At 57.5% G+C, this 21,385-nt stretch overlaps 1 protein-coding gene across 2 annotated transcripts; it reads right to left on the bottom strand.

Moving 5' to 3' along the window:
* Window positions 1-1,840: 1,840 nt before the first annotated feature.
* LOC117641521 lies at window positions 1,841-15,627 on the bottom strand. 2 transcript variants are annotated; one of them, XM_034378923.1, is made up of 6 exons: window positions 15,354-15,627; window positions 5,418-5,494; window positions 5,137-5,306; window positions 4,887-5,062; window positions 3,468-4,798; window positions 1,841-3,347 (listed from the first exon to the last, which is right to left on the bottom strand). In XM_034378923.1, the coding sequence occupies exons 3-6, from the start codon at window positions 5,235-5,237 to the stop codon at window positions 2,547-2,549; spliced, it is 2,409 nt and encodes an 802-aa protein (XP_034234814.1). In that variant the 5' UTR covers window positions 5,238-5,306; window positions 5,418-5,494; window positions 15,354-15,627; the 3' UTR covers window positions 1,841-2,546. The 2 variants fall into 2 exon arrangements, with proteins under 2 accessions (XP_034234814.1, XP_034234813.1); XM_034378922.1 differs by lacking the exon at window positions 15,354-15,627 and adding an exon at window positions 6,323-6,641.
* Window positions 15,628-21,385: the final 5,758 nt, after the last annotated feature.

Below are 21,385 nucleotides of genomic sequence, written 5' to 3' on the forward strand. Positions count from 1 at the left end.
AGCGCAGGGATCGGGTGGAAGCGGTAATCCCCCCGTTAATCCAAAGGTGACTCAGTAGTGTGCCTCTACTTTGCAATAAAGTCCAAGCCAGTCCATGTAATTTTAATACTCTAATGGCCTTTTTTATTTTTTTGCAGTGAGGTGTGGTGTTAAGGACGACGCTTAAAAACTGTACTTCAGAAATTATATTTCAGGAAAACATATGAACATATGAAACCATATGAAATAATGTGTGAGGAGCCCGGTCAATTGGGACATTAGTTTGACTCCTGAATGTCAACACGTAATAACATTAGAATTACAGAATACAATGTGTTATTGGTCGGTAGAACTTTTAATAACAGTTATCAAACAAAAGATGCATTACATCCAGAATATGAGAATTCTTTCAAATAAAAATCTACAAATTTGTTTCAATTAAACAAAGGCACATTATTTTACAAAATTACTTTCCCAGGAAAGTTGAAAAGCGACTCATGAAAGATAGGCTATTAACACACACACACACTCACACACACACACACACACACTCACACACACACACACACACACACACACACACACACACATACACACAAAAAAAAAACAACTTTAAAGAACAGATACAATGACTAACTGCATGTTGGAAGCAAGGTGGGATAATGATCCGTCACTTGAGCAGAATATCACAGACTTTAACTAAAAACTAGTAAATTTTTACTTTTGTGATCCGTCATACCTCTCTATTTAGCTAACTTGTACGTAACTCTCCAGTACAGCCATATTTTCGCGCGTTTGAGCGCGTTTGTCGTCTGTCGTCTGTTTGTTGTGGACCGACTGTCTTTTGTTTCAATGCTGCCACCCACCGCGAAGTTGGCAACAAGGCGCGAGCGCGCGCATTTCGTCTGCTTTGCCCTGTGCACTGCGGGCACTGTGTACTTTATCTAGTGTTAAGAAAGAAATTGAGAAGACAACACAGCTGGATTGTCTGTTAAAACTCAGAACTGAGAAATTTTCCGTCAGAATTTTTCACCTTCTCCGACAAACAGTTCTTCATACGAATTGATTTTCTGCTTTTGGGGTGATCCTCTGGGGGCGTTTGATGATCGTCTCTTTTTCTTTGCTGATATTTTTTACCTTTTAAGACGTAAGTGATCCTAATAGATGTAAATTATGAATTAGGGCTGAGACTATGTGCCTCACTCTGTCATTTTGCTGGATCATGCTGAATGCTGAATCATTTGCTGTGTTATGACCACTACAACAAGTTGACGGGCTTTTGCACTGGTACGGCCTCAATATAGAACCTACTATTCAAAGGTCCACCTTGGCAATGTAATCATCAGTCTCATTCACTGCTGATGAACTTTGTTCTTAGTGCAAAAGGAGCGGCCCAAACACTCTGCGAACATCTGTAGTGACCAGCAGAAATGTCTCTTGTGCCACAGCTGAAAATGAGCAACAGGAAAAGGTTGCTGTGCGTTGTAGAGACAGCCAATTGCAAGTGTGAGACAAAGATTAAAATTTTTATCTCATTGTAGTTTTAATCATTTAAGTGTTCATCCAACTTCAGTCAGCCAGTTTTTAAGACTTTAAATTTAACATGAAAACCATGTGAAAACTTGAGAAAAATAGTAAGACACTCCTTATTTCACTGGCAGCACAATTTGATGATAATGGTTGATTCAAAATGTATTGATTTCATTGATGATTTTATAAGGATGAAATTTAGGCAGCTCTTCTCTTTCCACATTACATTCTCATGTGAATTTGATGTTCAAGATCGTCGATTGAATGGTTCAGTTTCTGGTGATATCACCCTGTTTTATTGGGAGCAGGAATAAAAAATTTGCTAGTCATAAATATTTGGAACCAAACTTTATTGAGAATATTTAATGTTCCAGGGCTAACAAGACATTTCACCTTTCATTTACCTGCAACTCTTTAATCCAAGCTTGCCACTCAAAATGGTTGATGTACAGCAGATAATGGAATAACAAGAATTTTGAAGGAGTATCCAAAGGAACAATATGAAAAATCAATCATGAACCACAAGTACTACCACTAAACATGCAAATACAGTAGTAGGGAAAAGAAAATCTTAAACATTAAGACAACTCAAAACATATTACTACTGGTACTCCCAAGCCAACTTGAAATGCCACAACTCAGGATTTTAACCACTGCTTCAAAAGTAAAGGTATTACAACACAAGATTTTTTTGTCATTTTCTTTTTTAAACAAAATCTTTCAATACAAGATTTTAAAATTTATTGCATACATAAAAACGAGAGATAAAATTTGATGCATACCATCTAAATGCTACTCTACAAATAATTGCCCAGATATTCATAAACCAATCTATAAACAAAACTATTAAGTTGTATGTAATAGTATAACAAGTTCTTTACAAAAAATTAAAGTGCTCCAGTCGGTATAAGCACTTCTGTACATTTAAGACAAAGTTCCTTAACACCAGACAATTAAAATAATTTTAGTCACTCAATGTTCATTTGAAGATGTTTAACAAAATCACTTAAAATCAAGCCAATGATGTAATATAAAATTTAAGTCTTCTTATTCATCATACTCTGTAGCAGGGCCTCACGCAGTTTCTTCACAAGATTTTCCATTTCATCCACTTTGACTTTCAGAACTCTATTCTCTCTAGTCAGAACTTCAGCTTGTTTTCCGAGCTCCGTTTCCCTCGCCTTTCTTGTGAGGCGAGACTTCCTCGATGCCTCATTATTCCGATCACGGAGCTCTCTGTAGCGGTCTGATTCAGAGGAAGTAGATACAGATCTTTCACCTCGCTTAACACTAGATCTCGGCCTCTTTACTTTAGTATCTTCCTCTTCCTCACTGATAGATGTTAGTGACTTCTTAGGGGACTTTCTTGATGGAACAGTGAAGTCCTCATCTGAGTCGTATTTAGATGAGGTTGTTCTCCTACGCCTTGATGGTCTAGTTTCTTCGCTAGGAGATGGAGAAAGATCAAACTCGTCTTCAGAGTATTTCCTCTTTCTTGAGCTGCGGGATGGACGTGATGAAACCTGCTCTTCTTTGACTGACCTTGCTGGAGTTGTTGGCTCTCTTTCCGCTTCAACCACCTCTTCTTCCTCCACGTCAGACAGAACAACTGGCCTTATCTGTGGCTTAACTTCAACTACTACAGCTGATTCAGTTTTGGAGACCTCCTCCTTGGCAAGAGCTGTTGACATGGGCTTTACCACCATTACATTTGGTTTCAATTCTGGAGCTGCAGATGAAGTTGAATTTGAAGCCAGGGTGCTCTGACTGGTGCTAGCTTGTGGAAAGCGGAAAGGGTTGCTGCTGTCTAACCCAACAGGTGGAGTAGCCGCTTTATCCTGTAACAAAATTAAAGAAATATTATTAGAGAGACCAGGAAGATCCTTACAGTATTCTAAAGTGATGAAGATCACAACTGTGTAAGAAACAAATTAAATTGAACTAACATTGAAACTTACATCGCAAAGATAAGAAAGCAGGTCAAAGTTTTCAAGCTCAGGTGTGTCAACAAGAGGCTTGAGAACTTCTGGTGTACTCATCATCGATTGCATTTTGCTAACTCCAGCAAGGGTTCCTGGACTTCCAAACAGCAGAGCATCGAAGTTTATCGCATCCAATTCTGGCATGCTCAGTCTCAAAGGCGGCCTCTGCATTGTTATGCCACTGGCTGAGCGCTGAGGGTGACTGGGCACTGGTGTATTCACAGACGAATGGACTTGATGGTAAGCTTGTTGTGGTCCTGCAAACTGTTGCTGCAGTGGAAGCTGAGCTATGGACTGGACGACAGGCTGCACAGGAAGCTGTGCAACAGGCTGATGTTGAGGTATCACATTAGATAACTGTTGAGGCTTTGGTGCTTCTTTTAAAATTTCGTGGTGAGCCTCAAAAAATAAGTTGGAGTTGCGAGGAGCAATGTTTCCAGCCCCAGCAGGTATCACTTTCCCAGGGCTAGTATGGAAAGTATTTTGAATGAATGCAGGGGCAACTGTTGCATTTTGAAAGAACATTTGAGGAGACGCTGTTTGAGACACAATTGGATGAGCAGCTTGCGATTGGCTCTCAGCAACAGAAAAGAGACCATCAAAAGGATCTACTTGGAAAATGTCATCTGCATTTCCAACTACAGACGGCTGAGAAAAACTGTGCAGGGTCTCAGAAGCATGAACAGTTGGCCCTGCATGCACCTTGGTTTGTTGGTTGTGCAAGTCACTGATGGCAGCAGGACTTCTGTATTTTTTCTTGTTTAAAGCTACAATCTGACCTTGCAGTAATTTCATGAGATCAGCTGCCTTGGATTTACTGTTGCCACCAGGCTGGGCAATACTTGCAATTCTCTCAAATCTCATCTGTAATTCTGCCATCTTGATGGGATCAGAGAGGAAAGGCTGCAGCAGGGCCTGAGGCTGGGCCTGGGGCTGAGGCGCCACAATTGGATTCATATTTTCCTTGGTGTCAATCACTTCTTCTTTAATCACTACTGCGGAAATCGGCTCTTGATTGAAGGGGTTTTTCATAGACGGGTATGTGGAAGCTGTCAAGTTTTGCGGCTTACTTGACTCAAGCTCCTTAACAACTTTCCCTGTCTCTACTTCAGACCACCAACAATCCTTCAACAGCACAGGATTTGACTCCTCAGTGCTGGGGACAGCAGAAACTGATGCGGCAGGAGGGGAGTTTTCTCCCAAGGGACTCCCAGCACCCCACAAGTTAAAACTGTTATCTTCTTCCAGAGGGATAGAAGCAATCTCTTCACTCTTCCTCAGGTCGAAGTCAATCTCTCCTTGGAAATCTGTGGGATAAAAAATACATTTAGTGCAAAAGTTAATTAAAAATATGACATAAAGCATTTGCATAACATGGCATAGAAATGAACTCACCTATTTCAGTCACGATTGTCTCATCTGTAACTGGCGTTGGGCAAGTTGCCGGCGAGCTGGCAGAGGTAGCGCTGCACCAGGAGCTCAGATCCTGATAGCTCTCTGCCCAGTTCTCCGAATGGCAATGAGCATTCATTGCTCCATCCAAGTGTGTTGAGGGTTCGCTTTTGATCGAACTGAAATGAGACACAGACAGTTACAATCTAACCTAATACTGAGCTAGAGAGAAATTTTCTCTGCATTAACCTACCTGCTCATATCCAACACTGGGAGCGGGGGGCTGCTCAACCCAGAGGGAGTGTGAGTCTGCGTTGTTGTAGCAGAAGCCGGAATAACCCGGTTCGAGCCCATGTCGTCCGTCCGCTTCTCTCCAAGAGAAGCAAGCAATTTCCTGGGCAGCAGACCACATCTTCCTTGGGTCTGAAAAGAAAATTTCAAATACTTTAGAAACAATTCAAAATAAACAAGAAAATTCACCATAGTGGGACATTAAATCAAAATTCACTGAACTAAGAAACACTTAACACTTACATTAGGTTGGCGTTTTCTCTCAAAGGAAATGTTGACTTTTGTAGTCACGTAATCAGACGGAAAGTTGAGCAGTCAACCTGTAACACATAAAGAACCAACATATACTACAACTGCAATTTCCATATTGTCAGAGCAGAGAGCTCTCTACTTCTCATCTGCTCGCATACAGGATGAGCATGTCCGGGGCCGAGCCGAGAGAGCGCCTGACCATCAGCACATAGGCCACCCGTCACACACAGAAGAGAAGCGGGCTGCCTAGAGCCCCCTAAGCTAATGACGATTGCGATTCCCATTAACGACTCGACCAGGCTTCAAGATCTTTCGCATCGCCTCCCCGGCCTGTGTTTCCCACCGAATGGCGTAGGCGTAGCGCGCCATAAAATTCACACTAACCGCACAAATACCAGAAAACAGTCCGCGAGGGAAAAGAGGTGTAAAGCCAGCGGGTAGCGCGTCCTTCTGGCATTCGGTATTCCCCTTCCAGTCTAATTTGGGAGTCTTCCGACGCCAAAGTCGAGTTCGGCACTTGTTTGCTTGGCGGCCGGGGCCGGGGCCAGCCGGGGCCGGCTCGGAACTCGCGGGCCTTCCCTTCCGAGAACCGGCGGAATCGGCGCGGCTGGCTGGCTGGGCGCGCTGCGGCGCTGGGCGGGGGAATGACGCTATGACGTCACACTGGGGGGCTCCGCAGGGGCGGCGCCGCGCCGCGTCGGGGGTGTTGGTAAACACAGGCTGGCCAGCCAACCCCGTCAACGCGTCCGACAGCCCATCACCGGCCACCCCACGCAAAGTGTTTCACTTGGTTTCACTAGCACACTGGCACTCGTTAACGTTAAATCCAGCGAGAAGGGGCCTCGACGCACACGACGACGCACATCACAGCCGGGCCGCCAACGCCAACGACTTACCCTCCGAGTCCGGATTACGAGACTTCGACTTGCAGTCGCGGGCGGCTGAAGGCAGCAGCTGGGGAAGCACTGACAGGTGTCAGTGTCTGACGGCAGGCCGGCAGGGGTCGCACTAGGCGCGGCTGCGGCGGCGCGGGTCGCGAGCAGCAGGGTTGCCAGACCCCCAGTGCACCGTCTCGCCACCAGAGCACGCTCAACCCGCCGCTTCCCGCCACCTTTCAAAATAGCCTAAAAACGCCCAACGAAAGCACCATCCCGCCTAAATTCGCGGGAAAAGTAATCAAAAATCAGATTTCAATGTTTTTAGTTTTTACACTGCAAAAAATCAGTGTCTGATACGGATCATGCTACGGCGTTCCGTATACCCCCTGAAATGGTGATACGGACATCCGCCGTACCACTCCTCCCATAAGAGCCTGTGCTTTGTAAAGCGTGGTACGGAAATTTAACGGAAAATGTACCGCTAATTTTACACCGGAGGTTGCCGTTTCGGTTTTCCGTTCGTGAAATAGTCCAAAATGCTCTACGGACAGTGAGGAACGGACGCTCCGTAACGCAAAGTTCCTTGACGAAACGCATGAAACGGACTGGCCGTTACACGTTATCCGTTATAGAAATTTGAGTTACGGAGTGTCCGTTCCTCACTGTCCGTAGAGCATTTTGGACTATTACACAAACGGAAAACCGAAACGGCAACCTCCGGTGTAAAATTAGCGGTACATTTTCCGTTGAATTTCCGTACCACCCTTTACAAAGCACAGGCTCTTATGGGAGGAGTGGTACGGCAGATGTCCGTATCACCATTTCAGGAGGTATACGGAACGCCGTAGCATGGTCCGTATCTGACACTGATTTTTTGCAGTGTATTTCTCTTTGACAATTGAAAACAATAAACCAGGCCCTAACCCCCTTCAAACCCCAGAAATTATAGGGTGCGATCATACTGCCTCGTACCTATACCTCGAGGTATAGGTACTCTCGACTCGGACTCGAAACAAGCCGAAACAACCAAAAAAGGCCACTTTGACCACTTGGAATCAAAACCGCCCAAATTTATTTCATTTATAGCCCAATTTGCGGTTTCCCGTAAGTCGGAATTTCGACCCGCCGACTGAGACCAAATAATAGCCTAAGTGGCGGTTTCTAGCCTAATCTGGCAACCCTGGCGAGCAGCGCGGAGCACGGCGGCTGAGTCGCGGAGGGCGCGGGAAGGCGCGGAGGTCCTGTGGACGACGACGCGGCGCGGTGCGGTGAGTCTCTACCAAACAGTCTGACGTCCCAGAAGCTTCTGAGCGCGTCGGAGCGGCGGCCGCGACTCTCCTTGAACCGATACGCGGCCAGAATCCCCCCACCCTAGCCCCCACCGCATGTGACGTAGCGCCCACCAATGGGAGCGAAGGCTGATGTCATCGCGGGCCAACCAGGACGGCGGACGGGCCGCAGCGCGCGGAGCGGGGAGGCGCGCGCCGGGAGGGGGAGTGAGAGAGACAGACGGACGCGCGGGTCGCGGGGCCGTTGTCAAATTACCCCGCAGCCCTCCACACACCCCTCGCCCTGCGCCGCCCGCCCCACCACCCCGCCCAGCTGTGCAGGTTCAGACACGTCGGATTCGGCCGCCGCTCCATGCCGCGTTCCCAGCCCGTCCCAGCCGGCACATGGGGGCCTTTCCTAATGCGGGACCATGTGGGACACTGTGAGACAGGGAAATGGGGCTTTGGGGACGGGGCCTTTTGTTGAACGTCCAACCTTGAACTTAGGCCCTCTAGGCCCTGTTTGAACACGAAACCTTGTCGAGGTGTTCATCAAAGAGCGTAGTCAATCCCCAGAGAGACGAAAGTACTACCAGTCTGCTAAGACCAGCCAGAAAAGCACATACTGTCCCGGCCTTTTTGGTTTCCCCCCAGCCATCGGCTAGACTGTACCTACTGTACGTACTACTGCTCTGTGAGGGCCTGCAACATCATGTTGCGGCGACCACGCGCTTGTTGGATTCATTGAACGATATCCGCGTGTGAACGTGAACACTGCACGGTGCCCACGCTGCAAAGGTTCGCGTTGCTGTGCATCGAGGAGCTCCAAACGGGGAAAAACTGAGCGAGGCCCAGCCACACAGTGCACACGACTGCTGCCTACTACACAAAACTTTGGGCCACTTTGGTGTGAAGTTTTTAGGTAGGAAGCTAATCGCTGTACAGTAATCCAGCTAAAATAACTCAGCACTTGTTGTTTTTTGCGTGCAGCTGTGAAACTACAGCCTTACGTCGGCCGGCCGGCGGCCCCGCAAAACAACTTGCATAAGACGCGAACGGGGGCTCTTTTATTAGACTTTTGGAACGCTGTCAACCCTTATCTGACCGGCCCTAGGGCAGGCAAGGCAGGCAATGGGTCAGTCACCGCCTAGCCAGGGGCTTGTGCTTTGTGGCTTTGTGTACGCCCAGTAGCACCACCCCTGCCATGCCACCCCTCCACACGGACGCGCCCCCTCCCCCTTCTCCACCGACCTTCGCGAGGTCGGCCCAGGTCGTTCCCGCCTTTCTCTCTCTCTCTCTCGCTCTGCCGCCCTTCCTCGCCATTCATAACACAGGGGCCCGCCTTGGGTGGGCACGGCTGGGCACGGCGCCTGGCGAAAGCCTGGCCTGGCGCCCCCGCGAGGATGGATTCGTGGGGCGAGCGGACTGGACTGCCAGTTCGCGGGTTCAAGCACCCGGCGGTGGCCGTTTTTTGTCTTTCTCGACCCTTGCGTCACGTGGGGGTAACTCCTGGCGGCGTTCGGCGGCCTTTCTGGCGGCCGAACCGGCGATCGGATGGGAGTCCCTACCGCCGGTATTTTGAGCCACGCCTTGCCCAGGCAAAATACTTGGAACTGCGCACTTGCGTGGCGGCGAGGCAGCGTGCCGGCCAAGCGGAAGGCCGGGGGTGGGGGTGGGGGCGGCATGGGGCAGGGGCTGTGTTTTGCTGCGGTACAGGAGGACAGCGTCCGCGGCCCACGGCAGGCCCACGGCCTCTAGGCCCAGGCAGCCCCACGGTGGGCCTACGACGAGAGGCGCGTAGGGGCGCGGGGCCCTCCTGGGGCGGCACGGCGGAACGGGGAGCACGTCAATGACTCCTCGGTGGTCCTCAACCCCGGCCCGGGAGGGGCAGGACGCGCGGGAGTGAGCCGAGCGATCTTCGTCGCCAGGGGAGCTTTAAAAGCCTTCGGCTCGGGAGACGAAGGACGGCTCAGGCCTTCGGACAACGCTCGGGCTAGGTTTTTCACCGCCTGCGAAACCGAACCTCTCGATTTTGAATGCGCGCCACCGAAGCTGATATCGTAAAGTACGAATTACGTCTTCAAATATCATGAAATTATAGAGCTGCAAAGGTTTCATTGCAATAAAAGTAAAAATTACAGTAAAAATGACTTTTCTGCTTCTTTACAGAACAAAACAACAAACATCGATAGGTTAAGGTTCAAACTTGTCAACGCATTTGTTACTGACTGATCAAATGTCAAGCGTTTAAGTTACGCTATGCGTACTTTTTATGTCGTCATTGAACATATTTTTAAGTATCATGGCGAAAATTTCTTTTTAACGAGACTTCAAAACAGGACAACAGGCACAACATCCACCTTGTCGGCGCATTTGTTACGAAACTACTAATAATCAGGCCTAAACTTATCATTGAATGTCTTCCTTTGATAGTATTTTAATAACAATCCAGGTTTCAGAGCTGAATTCAGAGGCAATCAAACGTTAAATTCGATTTTGTGAACGCGTCTCGCGCCTGTTTCACTTGGATTCACACCGCTCCCAACAGCTCCCACCCTCGTGCGAGTGCAACAAGGGCAGATTGATCGGTCTGTCTTCGTCTTACGAGCCCGAGCGTTGTCCGAAAGGCGGTCCGAGTGGAGGACCCTATTTACTTGGGGAATATAAATATTTCCCGCCTAGATTATTCGACGTAACTCCGAAATTTAATAGTTCAGACATCTGGCTTTGACTCAAGCTATTGATAAATATGTTTGAGCGTCACACAAGTTCGCAAATGAGCTGAAAGTGCGGTCCTGCGTACAGGCTCTGTGGTCGGCTACGTCTCCCCATCCTCGCCTGTCGTCGCACTCGCGGTGCGCTCTGTGGGGAAGAGAGGCGTCCAGAGCGACGAAGCGATCATTCGGAAGGCAGGCAGAGCGCCGCGTGCGGAACCACGACGGGAACCGGCACGCAACGCAGACACAAGTTTTGAGACGGCCCGGCCCGGGTGCCATGAAAGAAAGAGAGGGATCAACCATGAGCGCCGGGCCGGACTGCGGGACTTTGGGTAGGCTAGCGTGGATTAGGCCAAAAGCCTCCTGGCATACAACATTCGGTTTTGCGTGAGAGTACAAGAGATGACGGGACAGGACACAGGCCAGGCTGGCCAGGCCATGCGGCCGGTCGAAGGCCGTGGTGGACGAGATACTAGAGGCTACAGGTGAGGGCCCAAGTCGGCTGTACTTGTCGGTACTTGTTTGTTTCCGCCATTTGGGCGGCGGAAAAGCGCGCCCATTGGTCGCGCGTGGCGTCACCGCTCCTTCGGTCCCTTCCCTTCGGCCCTGGTGGCCCTGGCGGCCCTGGCGGCCCTAGTGGCCCTGGCGGCCCTGGCGGCCCTGGTGGCCCTGGCGGCCCTGGCGGCCCTGGTGGCCCTCGTGGGCCTTGTGGGCCTTGTGGGCCTTGTGGGCCTTGTGGGCCTTGTGGGCCTTGTGGGCCTTGTGGGCCTTGTGGGCGCACCGCGTGCCTCCCTGATAGCGGCTCGTCCTCATCCTTATCAGCCACTATCAGCGCGTTGTGTGGAACCTGGCGACCAATCGTGGCGATAGCGGTTCCAGGAAATGGCTCAGCCGCCGTCGGCGTCCTGCTCGGGAACACGCTCGGTCTCTCTCGCACCCGCGCGGGGAACACCCCTTGAGTGCGAGAGAGACAGCCACCCTTCGAAATCAGTCAGCAGCTCGATGACGCCGGCAGGGCATGGCCCAAGATAGAAAATTAATTTACGATAAGACCATTAAGTCATAGTTATTGTCACCGTCGAATCAAAAATTATTCAACCGAAATCAACCGGACAAGAGTGATCAATCATTTTTTCGACAAGACGTCGATATCTGCTTGTCGCCTCCCTTGCCACAAGTTTCAAAAGCCTAGGATAAGATAGTCACGTCTGATCGGCTGTACCGACTGATTCTGAGAAAATGGCATCCAGTACGTGGAGTGCCACTCACCGCCCACTCCATAATAGGTCCTTGTTTTCGCGCTGCTGCAGATAAAATGCTGTCATGACCCCAAAATAGCCGTATCTGCCAGCATGGCGGCCCCGTGGGCGGCCCGGCCGGATAAAACCTCTAGACAAAGAAGTAGGAACCCGCCAGTGCACTGCACTGTCATCGAGACTCTCATTTCCCGGCCCTGTCATCGAAACTCTCATTTCCCGGCCAATTTCGCACGTGCCGCGCTTTTCGCGGATCCGAAGCGTGCTGGCGTTTCCCACTGTATGCGATCTTGAAATGGACAAGTTTCAATGTCGCGAGTTCGAACCCTGGCGGGGGACCGCCTTTTTTTTTCGTTCGAACCGACACTGACCTCCGGCAGGAAACGACACGCCGTCCCGCCCCGCCCCCGCACCTCACCGTTCGCGAGCCACGACTTTCTCCAGGACGTGGTCTGCAGCCGACGACTGCTCGCTGCTCCGGGCCCGGGAGACCTTGAGCCTTGAACCGTCAGGCAGCGCGAGCATTTCGTAACCCTGCGTCCCCGTGACCGTAACCCAGTCTTGGAGGAGTCGGTAGCGGCACGCGTGGGGCTTGGGGCGGCCGCTTCGTGACGACACGTGACGACTCCGTGACGGAGTCGGCGTAGGCACGCGGCAGCACACGCGGCCACGTCCACGTCGTCGCGCGAGTCCCAGCGTTGCCGCGGGCACGTGGGAAGGGAAGGTCCATTTCCATCCTGTTTCCAGCGGTTCACCAGTGAGCGACGTTTGTCCAGAGGACGGTTCCGGACGTTCCGGACCGCGCGCGGCGGTTCGCACATTCCAGCGCACATTCCGCAGCGACAGTGGGCCTTCCTCCAGGCGCTTCCACGTCGCTTACGTCGCTCTGTCTCTGTCGCACCCCTGCGAGACGCCCCGTGAGTGCAAGGGGGACGGGAAGGCAGAGCCACGAGAGCGCTGGTGGGCTCAGCACGGCTCAGCCTGCAGGAGTACAGCAGACCGGCGTGGAGCGCGGCCACTTGTGTTGGCCGACAAATGGGCCGCGGCCCCGAGTCTCGGCGCCATCCTACTTTGTAGACTTTGTAGCGGCCGCCGCGCCGCCGCGGCTCGGACACGCACGCGCTGCTGACGGCGACGTCGCGGCGACGGCACCGACCCGACGGCACCGACGGCCAGAAGGCGGACTCTAAAGCCTGCGACCGCCGCGCAGGACACTTACTTACATAACGCGAGCACGCCGCCAAAGGACGGGCGGCCACTGCGGCAGCGCCATGGCAGCGCCAACGAGTGAGACAGGAATAGGCCGCCGAAAGGGCTGCAGGGCTCACCGCGGCCAGAGCTCCTGCCAAGCCTCCGGTTGCGAGTTCCAGCACCACCGCGCCGACGACGCCCAGCCAACTCGAGCTTGGCGTCGACGGGGTCCTCGCGAGCGGCGTCTGTCGCGAGCAGCGCGATTTGGCGCGAGTTCAGCTCGTGATGTAACGGCAACACGGCAACGGGGCCCTCGCCGCCCTTGCCGGCCGCGGCCGCCTTGACCTAGCCCACCGCCGGCACGGCCCTGGCCGCCGTGGCCGCCGTGGCCGGCGAGGCCCGGCCCGTCCAGCAGGTCCACGAGGTAGCCCCGCCTCGCTTCCCACCTGCTCACTAAAGTCCGCGGTAATACGCTGCGGGCGCTAAGAGATCGTCAAGTCGACCAGGCGCGCGGTGCTCACTGCCGCGCCGGCCTAGACGGCGTGCTCGGCGAAGTCCTCGCCCTTGACGGCGACCTCGAGCGCCGGGCTGGCCTGGGGCCTTGGCCGCCTTGGCCGCCCTGGCCGCACGCGCACGATTTTTAATCCCTAATGGTAAGTGCGTGCGGTCCGTGCATCAGGAGTGGGCGTTCGAGAACACTCTAAAGGCTCGGCCTCTTCGTCGGGGACGTGATAGGAGCGTTACGACGGGCACATGAGCAAATGACGTGTCTGCTCTAGTTGTTTGTCAGACGCGGCCGGCCGGCCCGACTAATTTTCTGGCTCGAAACTCTGTGTTATGTCATGAGGGGGTCCATCCAGCCTCGGCGCCGCGCTCGCCCTCGGTGCCGGCTGCCGGCCTCCGCCACGTCCTTGCCCTCGTCCTTGGCGGCTGGCGCGGCGTGGCGTGGTGCCGCGACCCTGACTTTGTCCCAGGTCATGCAGGCCGCGGCTGCGTCCGCCAGTCGGCCGGACGTCCTGGCTCCGCGGGCCGCCATACGCCTACCACTGGAAGGCCAGCACCGCGGCTGTCTTTTGCACGTCGTTTGCAGACGCTCCCTGGAGAGCAAGCATTATCTGGACGTGGATGTGGATGTGGGCAGGCCGGCGTAGCGGCGTCGCGTCGCACAGGCGGGCGGCGGCGCGGCACTCAGCTGCTCGGCACGGCGGCAGGCGGCGCGGCTCGGCGGCGCAGGGAATCCCCTCGCGGTGCCCCATTCCCATTCAGCCCTCCCTCCCCCTCCCTTCCCCTCCCGCCCGCTTGGTGTGTTTTGGTGCGGTCCGCGGCCTGGCTTCGCGCCGCCTCGCTACCAAGCCTCCAGAGGCCCTGCCGCCCTGCCGGCCCCCCGGGCCTCCCCCACCTCGGGCCCCGGACCCCAAGCCGGGCCCCACGGGGGAAGGACCTGGTGACCTGGCGGGGCACACCAAGCCAGCAGCCCACCGACCGCATCACGCTCTAGGCGGGCTGGCCACAGGCTGGCCTGAATGTTTGCCAAAACGCGCCGAAAGCAACACAAGAAACAACAACGCACTCGGCCAGCTGCCTGATTCCGAGGGAAAGGTCCCGTGGGACTGTCTCCCTCGCACCTGTAAGGGACGCCCCATGAGAGCGAGAGAGAGACCTCCCCCTCGGAATCAGCCTAGTCACGGCGAACGCGCGCTGGTTGTTACGTGTCGCGCTCTGTACCAAGTACTCCAAGTACGCGGTGGCCGCGTGCCACGGGGTTCGCGGCGTTCGCGCCCAGCCCGGCCGCGTGAGGCACCGGGAAGTCAGGTGACGGACAGGCCGCGGCAGGCTGTTACTGCGAACGCGCGGATTCAAAATAAGTCGCGGTGTGTACACTCGGCGGGCCGCACAGCAGGCTGTACACTCCCAGACGGGGCGCGACAACCCCGTCGTCCCGTGCTGCTCGCTAGCGGCTCGGCTGGCTGCAGGCTGTTTCCGAACTCTGCTTTCGTCGCTATGTCCCTCTCGCACCCCTGAGTACGAGCGAAACGGAGCGACGAAAGGACTGCTCGTACTGCGCGCCCTGGGGGCCCTGGGCCCAAGGGGGCCCGCCCGCCACGCCTGCGTCAAAGCAAACGGGGGCGCCGTCCGAGCCGGTCCCGACTTGCGCGCCGCTGCTGCCGCCTGCCGCTGCCCGACGCGACGCGTCTCAACCTGTCGGCGGGGGTCAGTGCTCCTCGCTCCTCGCGCCAGAGAGACCACGCGTGCGGTGACGGGGGAAGGGGAAGGGGTGCTTTGGGGTGAGGGGCGGCGACTAGGCGGCGGGGGTGGCTTCGACACTTCCCCGGAGTGACCCTCGCCAACCCTCGCGCGCCGCTACAAGCTCCAAGGTCATCATCGCGCGGGGAGGGGCATGTGATTTCGTGCCGGGGACGCCATTGTCACACATGCACGTAATTTCCGCCAAAACACTATCGACCGCCGCGTGGTGCGTGGTTCGAATCCCGCGCGGGGCCTCGCCTTTGTCTGGCGGCTGGCGGCGGCCTCGAGTCCTTGGGAGGCGCCTCGCAGACGGCATGCCGACGGGCTGTTCGTTCGGGCTGTTGGGGCTGTTACACCGCGGCCGACTTACATTCTCGGGCTATGGCTCGCGGCGTCGGTCGTAAAGTCCTGGGGGGCAGACACAGCGCCGTTGCCGTCCTCGTCTGGTCTGGCAAAGCCCGCGTCTGCGGAGCCGGGGAGCGGCAAGGGGCGTGCGGGTGGTCGCGGACACGGATGCTGCTCCAAGAGTGCTCGATGGCGGTCAGAGGGATCTCGGGAATGCAGGCCGTCTTCCAGTAGAATACACTCAGGGTTGGTGTTCAAGGTGCACAGTCCGTGTTGGTGGCCGCCCCGTCGCTGACTGACTGAGGCCCTGGCCGCGGCCCTGGCGCCGGGGAGGCCCCGCTCGCCCTCGTGGTGCACACGTCGCCGCGCAAGCCGCGCACAGTCTCGGCGTGACGCGCGCCCCGCCGGCCCGGCCTCTTTGTTTGCCAGTGCTGCCAACGCTGCCAACCGGGGAATGCCTGGCGCGGTGCATCCCGGCCGGGGCAGCGGCCGCGCGTTGGGTTGGCAGCAGCGAGGCGCGGCGCTGGAACCGCCAACGACGAGCTCCCCGTCAGCGAGGCGCAGCGAGGCTGACGTAGCCCTGCTGGCCGGGCCTTAGCGAGCGCGGTGCACCGGGCCTGGCCTGGGCATTCCCTATCCCCGCCCTCGCCTGCACTACCAGTGCCCTCGTCACTCTGTCTCACTCGCACCCCGACGCGCCGACTCACGATGAGTGCGAGAGAGACAGGGCGACGAAGGGCTGTGCGGAATCAAACTGCCGCACTGGCCCACTGGCCCGGTCGGCCTGCTGGCCATGTGACACGTGCTTTACGTAAGGGGGACGTGCGCACGCCGTCCTACGGGGCTAGCAGGCTGGCACGAGACCTGCACTGCACGGCCACGAGGGGGATTTTAGCGAGTCGCGCTTCAAGGAAAACGCCCCCTTCCTGCCGCATGCTGCAGGCATGGTTCGCGGCCCGGCCGGCCCGGCTTAGCTTTTACAGCCATGGTGTCTCAAGGGGAGGCCGCCATGGCCTGCAGGCCCTGGGCCTATGGAGGCAGTGACTTGCTGTCCCCGGCAGTGGCAGTGGGCTGGGCCTTTAGGCTGGGCCGCCGGTGACCGCGTCTAACCGCGTCTATTCGCGGCGCTGGCGTGGAGTACGTCGAGCGTGGAGCACGTGGGTCGTCACCTGCACAGCCATTCCGAGCGTAGCTTTCGTCTCTGTCTGTCTCTCTCGCACTCATGTGGGGTTGCGTTTAGGAGCGAGAGAGCGATGTTCGGAATGAGTCTGCAGACCCGCGGGAGGTGTGGGCTCGCCTTGCGGGCCTTGCGGGGCGTGGCTGGAGCGGGAGTCGCAAGTCGCACCGTCATCCACTGCCGGCTGGCCGCCGCGCCGGGACGGGACAGTTAGGTTTCGGGATGCGAGATTTGAACGTGAAGTTGCATCAGCCATCAGCCGCACGGCCCCAGAGCCACGGCCCCCTCTCCTTCGCCTTCCCCGCCGAGGCTGGGGCCGCCACGCCGCCACACTGGCGGGGGGAAGGGGCGGGGGAGGGCGGGTGCAGGGGCAGGCTGGGGGCTCGGCGCCGGGGGGCGTGGCAGGCGCGCCGGCCTCGGCCCCGCGGGCCCCGCGAGGCATGCACCGATGCACCGCCACTGCGCCGCCACTGCACCGCCCGGATCCGGACATGACCGCTCTGCAGACTGATTCCGAGAGTCGCTTTCGTCGCTCTGTCTCTCTCGCACCTATACGGGACGCCCCATGAGTGCGAGAGAGAGACAGAACGACGAAAGCCACTCTCGGAATCAGTCTCCTGAGCGACCCTTTCCTTTGCGGAAGCTCGGCGGCCCTTTAGAACCGGGAGGGAGCACGGTAGGGCCGGGACGGACCCGCGGCCGGAACTCACGGTCCCCCCCAAGGCAGCCTAGGCAGCCCGGCCGTGGCCGAAGTCGATCGAGACGCCGAGGCCGAGGCCGCACGCCGTGTCCGCACGCCGCCGGCACGCCCCTGGAATGTAAGAGGCCAGCGGACACAGCCCGCAAAGTCAACAGGCAAAGAATGACGTGCGGGGGCGGGGCTGGGGAGGGGGCGTGCTTTTTCTAAGCACTCAGTGCACCAAAAACACTGCAAGTGGCGGGGCTCGAGCCCCGGCCATCGCCATCGCGGACGTCACGGACCGCTGGCCAACGGAAGGCCCGCCTTGGCCGTCGCGGACAGTCGCGGACGCAGTGTGTTCGTATTCCCCTCTCTCCCCCCGCGGTCCCTTTCTCCAGCCTCCCCCTCCCCCCGCTCAGCTGATGTCGCTGAGTCACCGTCCGAAGTGCGGCGGCCGGCGAGCGGACAGGTGGCGCGCAGGCGGACGGACCGAGCCCGAGACCGCGGGGCGGCGGAGGCGGCGGCGGCGCGGCGGGGAAAGGGAAACGAACCTCCTGGATAATTTGGGCGTCCTTGACGGGCGCGGCCGCGAGGCGCGATCGCGCCAAGTACACTAGAGTCGGACTAGAGTGCGCACGAAGTGCCGATACATACTTGAAGCAGCCACTCCACCCCCTTCCCGCTCAGTGCCGACGGGGACCGACGGGGGCGGTCATTTTTATCATCCGATGGAAATCTCGTTGGGGGGCGGGGCGGCCGAGGAAATGATCTAGAGCGAAATGTAGGCCATAAAAGAAGAGAGCGGGGCGAAGGGAAGAGAAGGGAAGAGAAGGGAGGCAAAGGGGAGGGTGGGGCAGTTCGCGGAACTCTATGAGTCACTCGGCCGGGCGCGTGGAGGGGGGGGGGCGTTCATGTGACCTTCCCCCTTCTCCGCCCTTCCCGCCCCTCGCCCTTAGACACGCCGCCGTGTTCGCACTTGGTTCGCGGCCCACATGACTGACGCGGACAGCGCCTGTCTGCGTGTCTGTGTATTCCATTCCCCTCTACGGCACCAGCACCTGCATTCTGCTGTCTGAAAAATAACGACCTCATTCGCCGGAGGCCGCACGATGGGCACGGCCTGGGGGTTTGGCTGGTTTTCATTTCGGGAACTCGCAGGCTGGTGGCGAGCGAGCGATTCTCCGAGGAGTTGTTTCGTCGCTCTGTCTCTCTCGCACTCATGGGGTTCTCCGTAAGGGTGCGAGAGAGACAGAGCGACACGGCTGGCCGGGCCTCTCATTAGCGAAATGCCGCCGCGGTCTCGCTGGTCGCTGTCCCCCGCGACGCCGCGACGTGCGTGCAGCCACACTGCAGACCGACTCCGAGAGTCGCTTCCGTCGCTGTCTCTCTCGCACCTGTACGCGACGCTCCGTGAGTGCGAGAGAGACAGAGTGAAGGAAACGACTCTCTGAATGAGTCTGCTGGCGTGACAGCCCGCGGTCCCGTCGCGTCGCGTCCGTAGTCACGGCGACAGCTGCGGCCGGCACCGTGCCAGATGGGTGGCCTACCCCGCGGGCGGGCTGGACGGCTGGACCCACGCCCCCTCATTCCGAGCAGTGCACGCCCTCGCCCTCGCCGCCGTCCGTCGTCGCTCCGTCTCTCTCGCACCGGGACGGAACGCCCTCGAGTGCGATAGAGACAGAGAGACGGGCGACAAAACCGCTGGGCCCGCCTTGCCTTATCGCCGGGACAGCTTCAACGGCCGATATGATGCCCGCGGATCGATAAAATGGGACCGGCGTGACGCAAGTCGCGCCCAGAGCCGCGCCTGGCTGACTGGCTGACTGGCGGCGGACGTCTGCACTCCGACCAGCACGACCAGGAAGCCGTGGTTGGTGACCTGCCCGCCGCTGGGCCTCGACGGGGGCTTCAGGAAACACGCATGCGTCCAGGTGCAAACCGAAATTTAGGCAAAACCGCGAGTAAATGAAGTGCTCTGGACAACGTCCTTTTAGAACACGAAGTGACGGCAAAAGGTCGATACTCTTCGTGTACTTCTCGGAGGACTCGGGGAAACCCAACCCCGGGGCCCGGGCTCGTCCTCCTCGAAGGAAGCTCCGAAGCTCCACGCTGGACTCGTCGGCCAGTGCGTGTCGCGGCGCGGCGGCAGGTGCTCGTTGTTGACGGGCGCGCCTCTCTCCCTTTCTCCCTTTCTCTCTCTCTTCCTCTCTTCCTCTCTTCCTCTCTTCCTCTCCCTGTCGCGTCCGTTGCCGTGCGCCCCGTGCCTGGCCGGGCCGGGCCCTTGATGCCGTCAGAGCGCGCCCATTGGCGGGCCGTGCGGTCACAGCGCCGCTCTGCGCGCTCATTGGCTGTCGCGACCGCAGCCTGGTATGCCTGGCATAGCCTGGCACCGTCGCATCAAGTCGCCCAAATCCCGCAGGCTCCCGCGTGCAGCCAGCTGCCTCTGTCTCACTCCGAGAGGTCGTTTCGTCGCTTTGTCTCGCTCGCACCCCTACGGGAAGTCCCATGCGCGCGACAGAGGCAGAGCAATCATTCGGAATCGGGCCGCGCATGCCGCCATGATGCCGCGCCGGCCATGCTCTCAATTGACGAAATCCGTACGAAATGCCAACGGCGATGTGGCGATAGCGCGGCCGCGGTCAAGTCAAGGGAATGGGCGATGTGGCCGCAGACGGGGCGAGGGTCGGCTGGAAAGCGCCAACGCTGCGCTGCGGACTGCATCGCCGCGTCGATCCGTCCCGATTCCCGGTCCCCGATCCCCGATGGCACTTGCGAGCGAGGAGATGCGCCCCTGGCGACGGCCGGCTGGCCCTCCGGCCGCGGCAACGGCAAACTGCCCTCCACGCCAAGTGCAAAACGGGCCTCGCCCTGCCGGTCGGTGTTGTTGGCGTGAGTGACTTTGGCGTAGCACCACGGCGGCGCCGAGGCCCAGCCCAGGGCCCAGCCCAGGGCCCAGCCCAGGGCCCAGCCCAGCCCCTGTCGCCTAGGCCGCCGGCCCGCTCGCGTGCCGGGCGGGCCTGCCTACGTCAGCCTGCCGGGGTGCCGGGGCGGCTTGCTCGCCATTCCGTCGTCATCGCCACTGCAAGTGCTTTCCAAAGGCCACCCTCGTCCTTCGCGGCCTTCGCGCGTTTCATGCATTTCTGGTGCCGTGCTGGAGTGCCGGCGCCCAGCTATTTCGCCCAAGGCTGCTCGGCCGCACGGCGCAGCGTGGATGCACTACACTGGTAACCGCGCTCATCCGGGACGCCACGCCGGAACCGAACGGGGACGGGGTTTTGTTATTTTGGCCCTTCTTTTGAATCGTTTTGTGCGACCCCGACGTGGGCCCACGACGTGGGTCCCCGACGTGGAGCCCCAGACTCCAGACAAGCGATAAAGCCCGGCGGCGATGCTCCCACGAATCGACAACGGACGCGGACAAAGACCCACAGCTACACATCAAAACATCTCGACTCTCGCGCGCCCCTCTGGGAAGGTTCCCATTAAACTCGCTCGGCGTGAAACAAGGTGCTCCACTCACCTGCCCGTCACCGTCCCCGGTCCGTCTTGAACCGCCGCAAGCTCCGTAGGCACCCCCGCGACATGCCGCGGTGGCGGTGGCGCCCCCTGCCCCTCCACAACGGGAGCATCTTGGCGCGAGGCGCGAGGGGTGCGCTGGGTCCGGCCCGCTGTCTGCTTGCTGGGTGGGGGTGGGTCCTGGCGTTGACGGAGACCCCGCTTCCCCCGACGGCTCCCCGCCGAACTCGCTTCGCACGACGACCGCGACGACCACGATGACCACGACGACGGCTCGAACCGATCGTCACGACAAGAAGCCCCTCGCCACCCCTCCGCCCTGCCGCCCTGCCGCCCTGCCTCTACTCGCCGCTCGCGGATGCCGTCAGGGCATCCTAGGGTGGACAGTGGTGGACAGGCAACCGTCACCCACACTCACACTCAGCCGCGCACACACACTAAAGACTCGCAACTGACAGCCGTTGACGACAATGCCATTGACTGCTGCTGCTGAGAGGGCGCGACGCGGACAGACCGCAGACCGGGGGAGGATGAGCATCTTTGGCGCGGCCCAGTCCCCCCTCTCCCCCTCTTTCTTTTCCAAGCCCAGCCGCGTTATCACCATTTCTTAGTCTTCCCTCATCTTTATCCGTGAGCCTTCTCGCCGGCGGGGCAGGCTAAGAACCAACAACGCAGGGAAGTCCCC

This window comes from Thrips palmi, unplaced genomic scaffold (assembly GCF_012932325.1).
Source record: "Thrips palmi isolate BJ-2018 unplaced genomic scaffold, TpBJ-2018v1 HiC_scaffold_15, whole genome shotgun sequence".
NCBI classification, from domain to species: Eukaryota; Metazoa; Arthropoda; class Insecta; order Thysanoptera; family Thripidae; genus Thrips; species Thrips palmi.

Bases quoted from the DNA above. Each gene is read 5' to 3' on its own strand.
- LOC117641521 (XM_034378923.1), bottom strand. From the start codon at position 5,237: ATGGGCTCGAACCGGGTTATTCCGGCTTCTGCTACAACAACGCAGACT. The intron at 5,063-5,136 runs GTAGGTTAATGC...GTCTCATTTCAG, and splicing joins CCAGTGTTGGATATGAGCAG to TTCGATCAAAAGCGAACCCT. The intron at 4,799-4,886 runs GTGAGTTCATTT...TTTATCCCACAG, and splicing joins GACAATCGTGACTGAAATAG to ATTTCCAAGGAGAGATTGAC.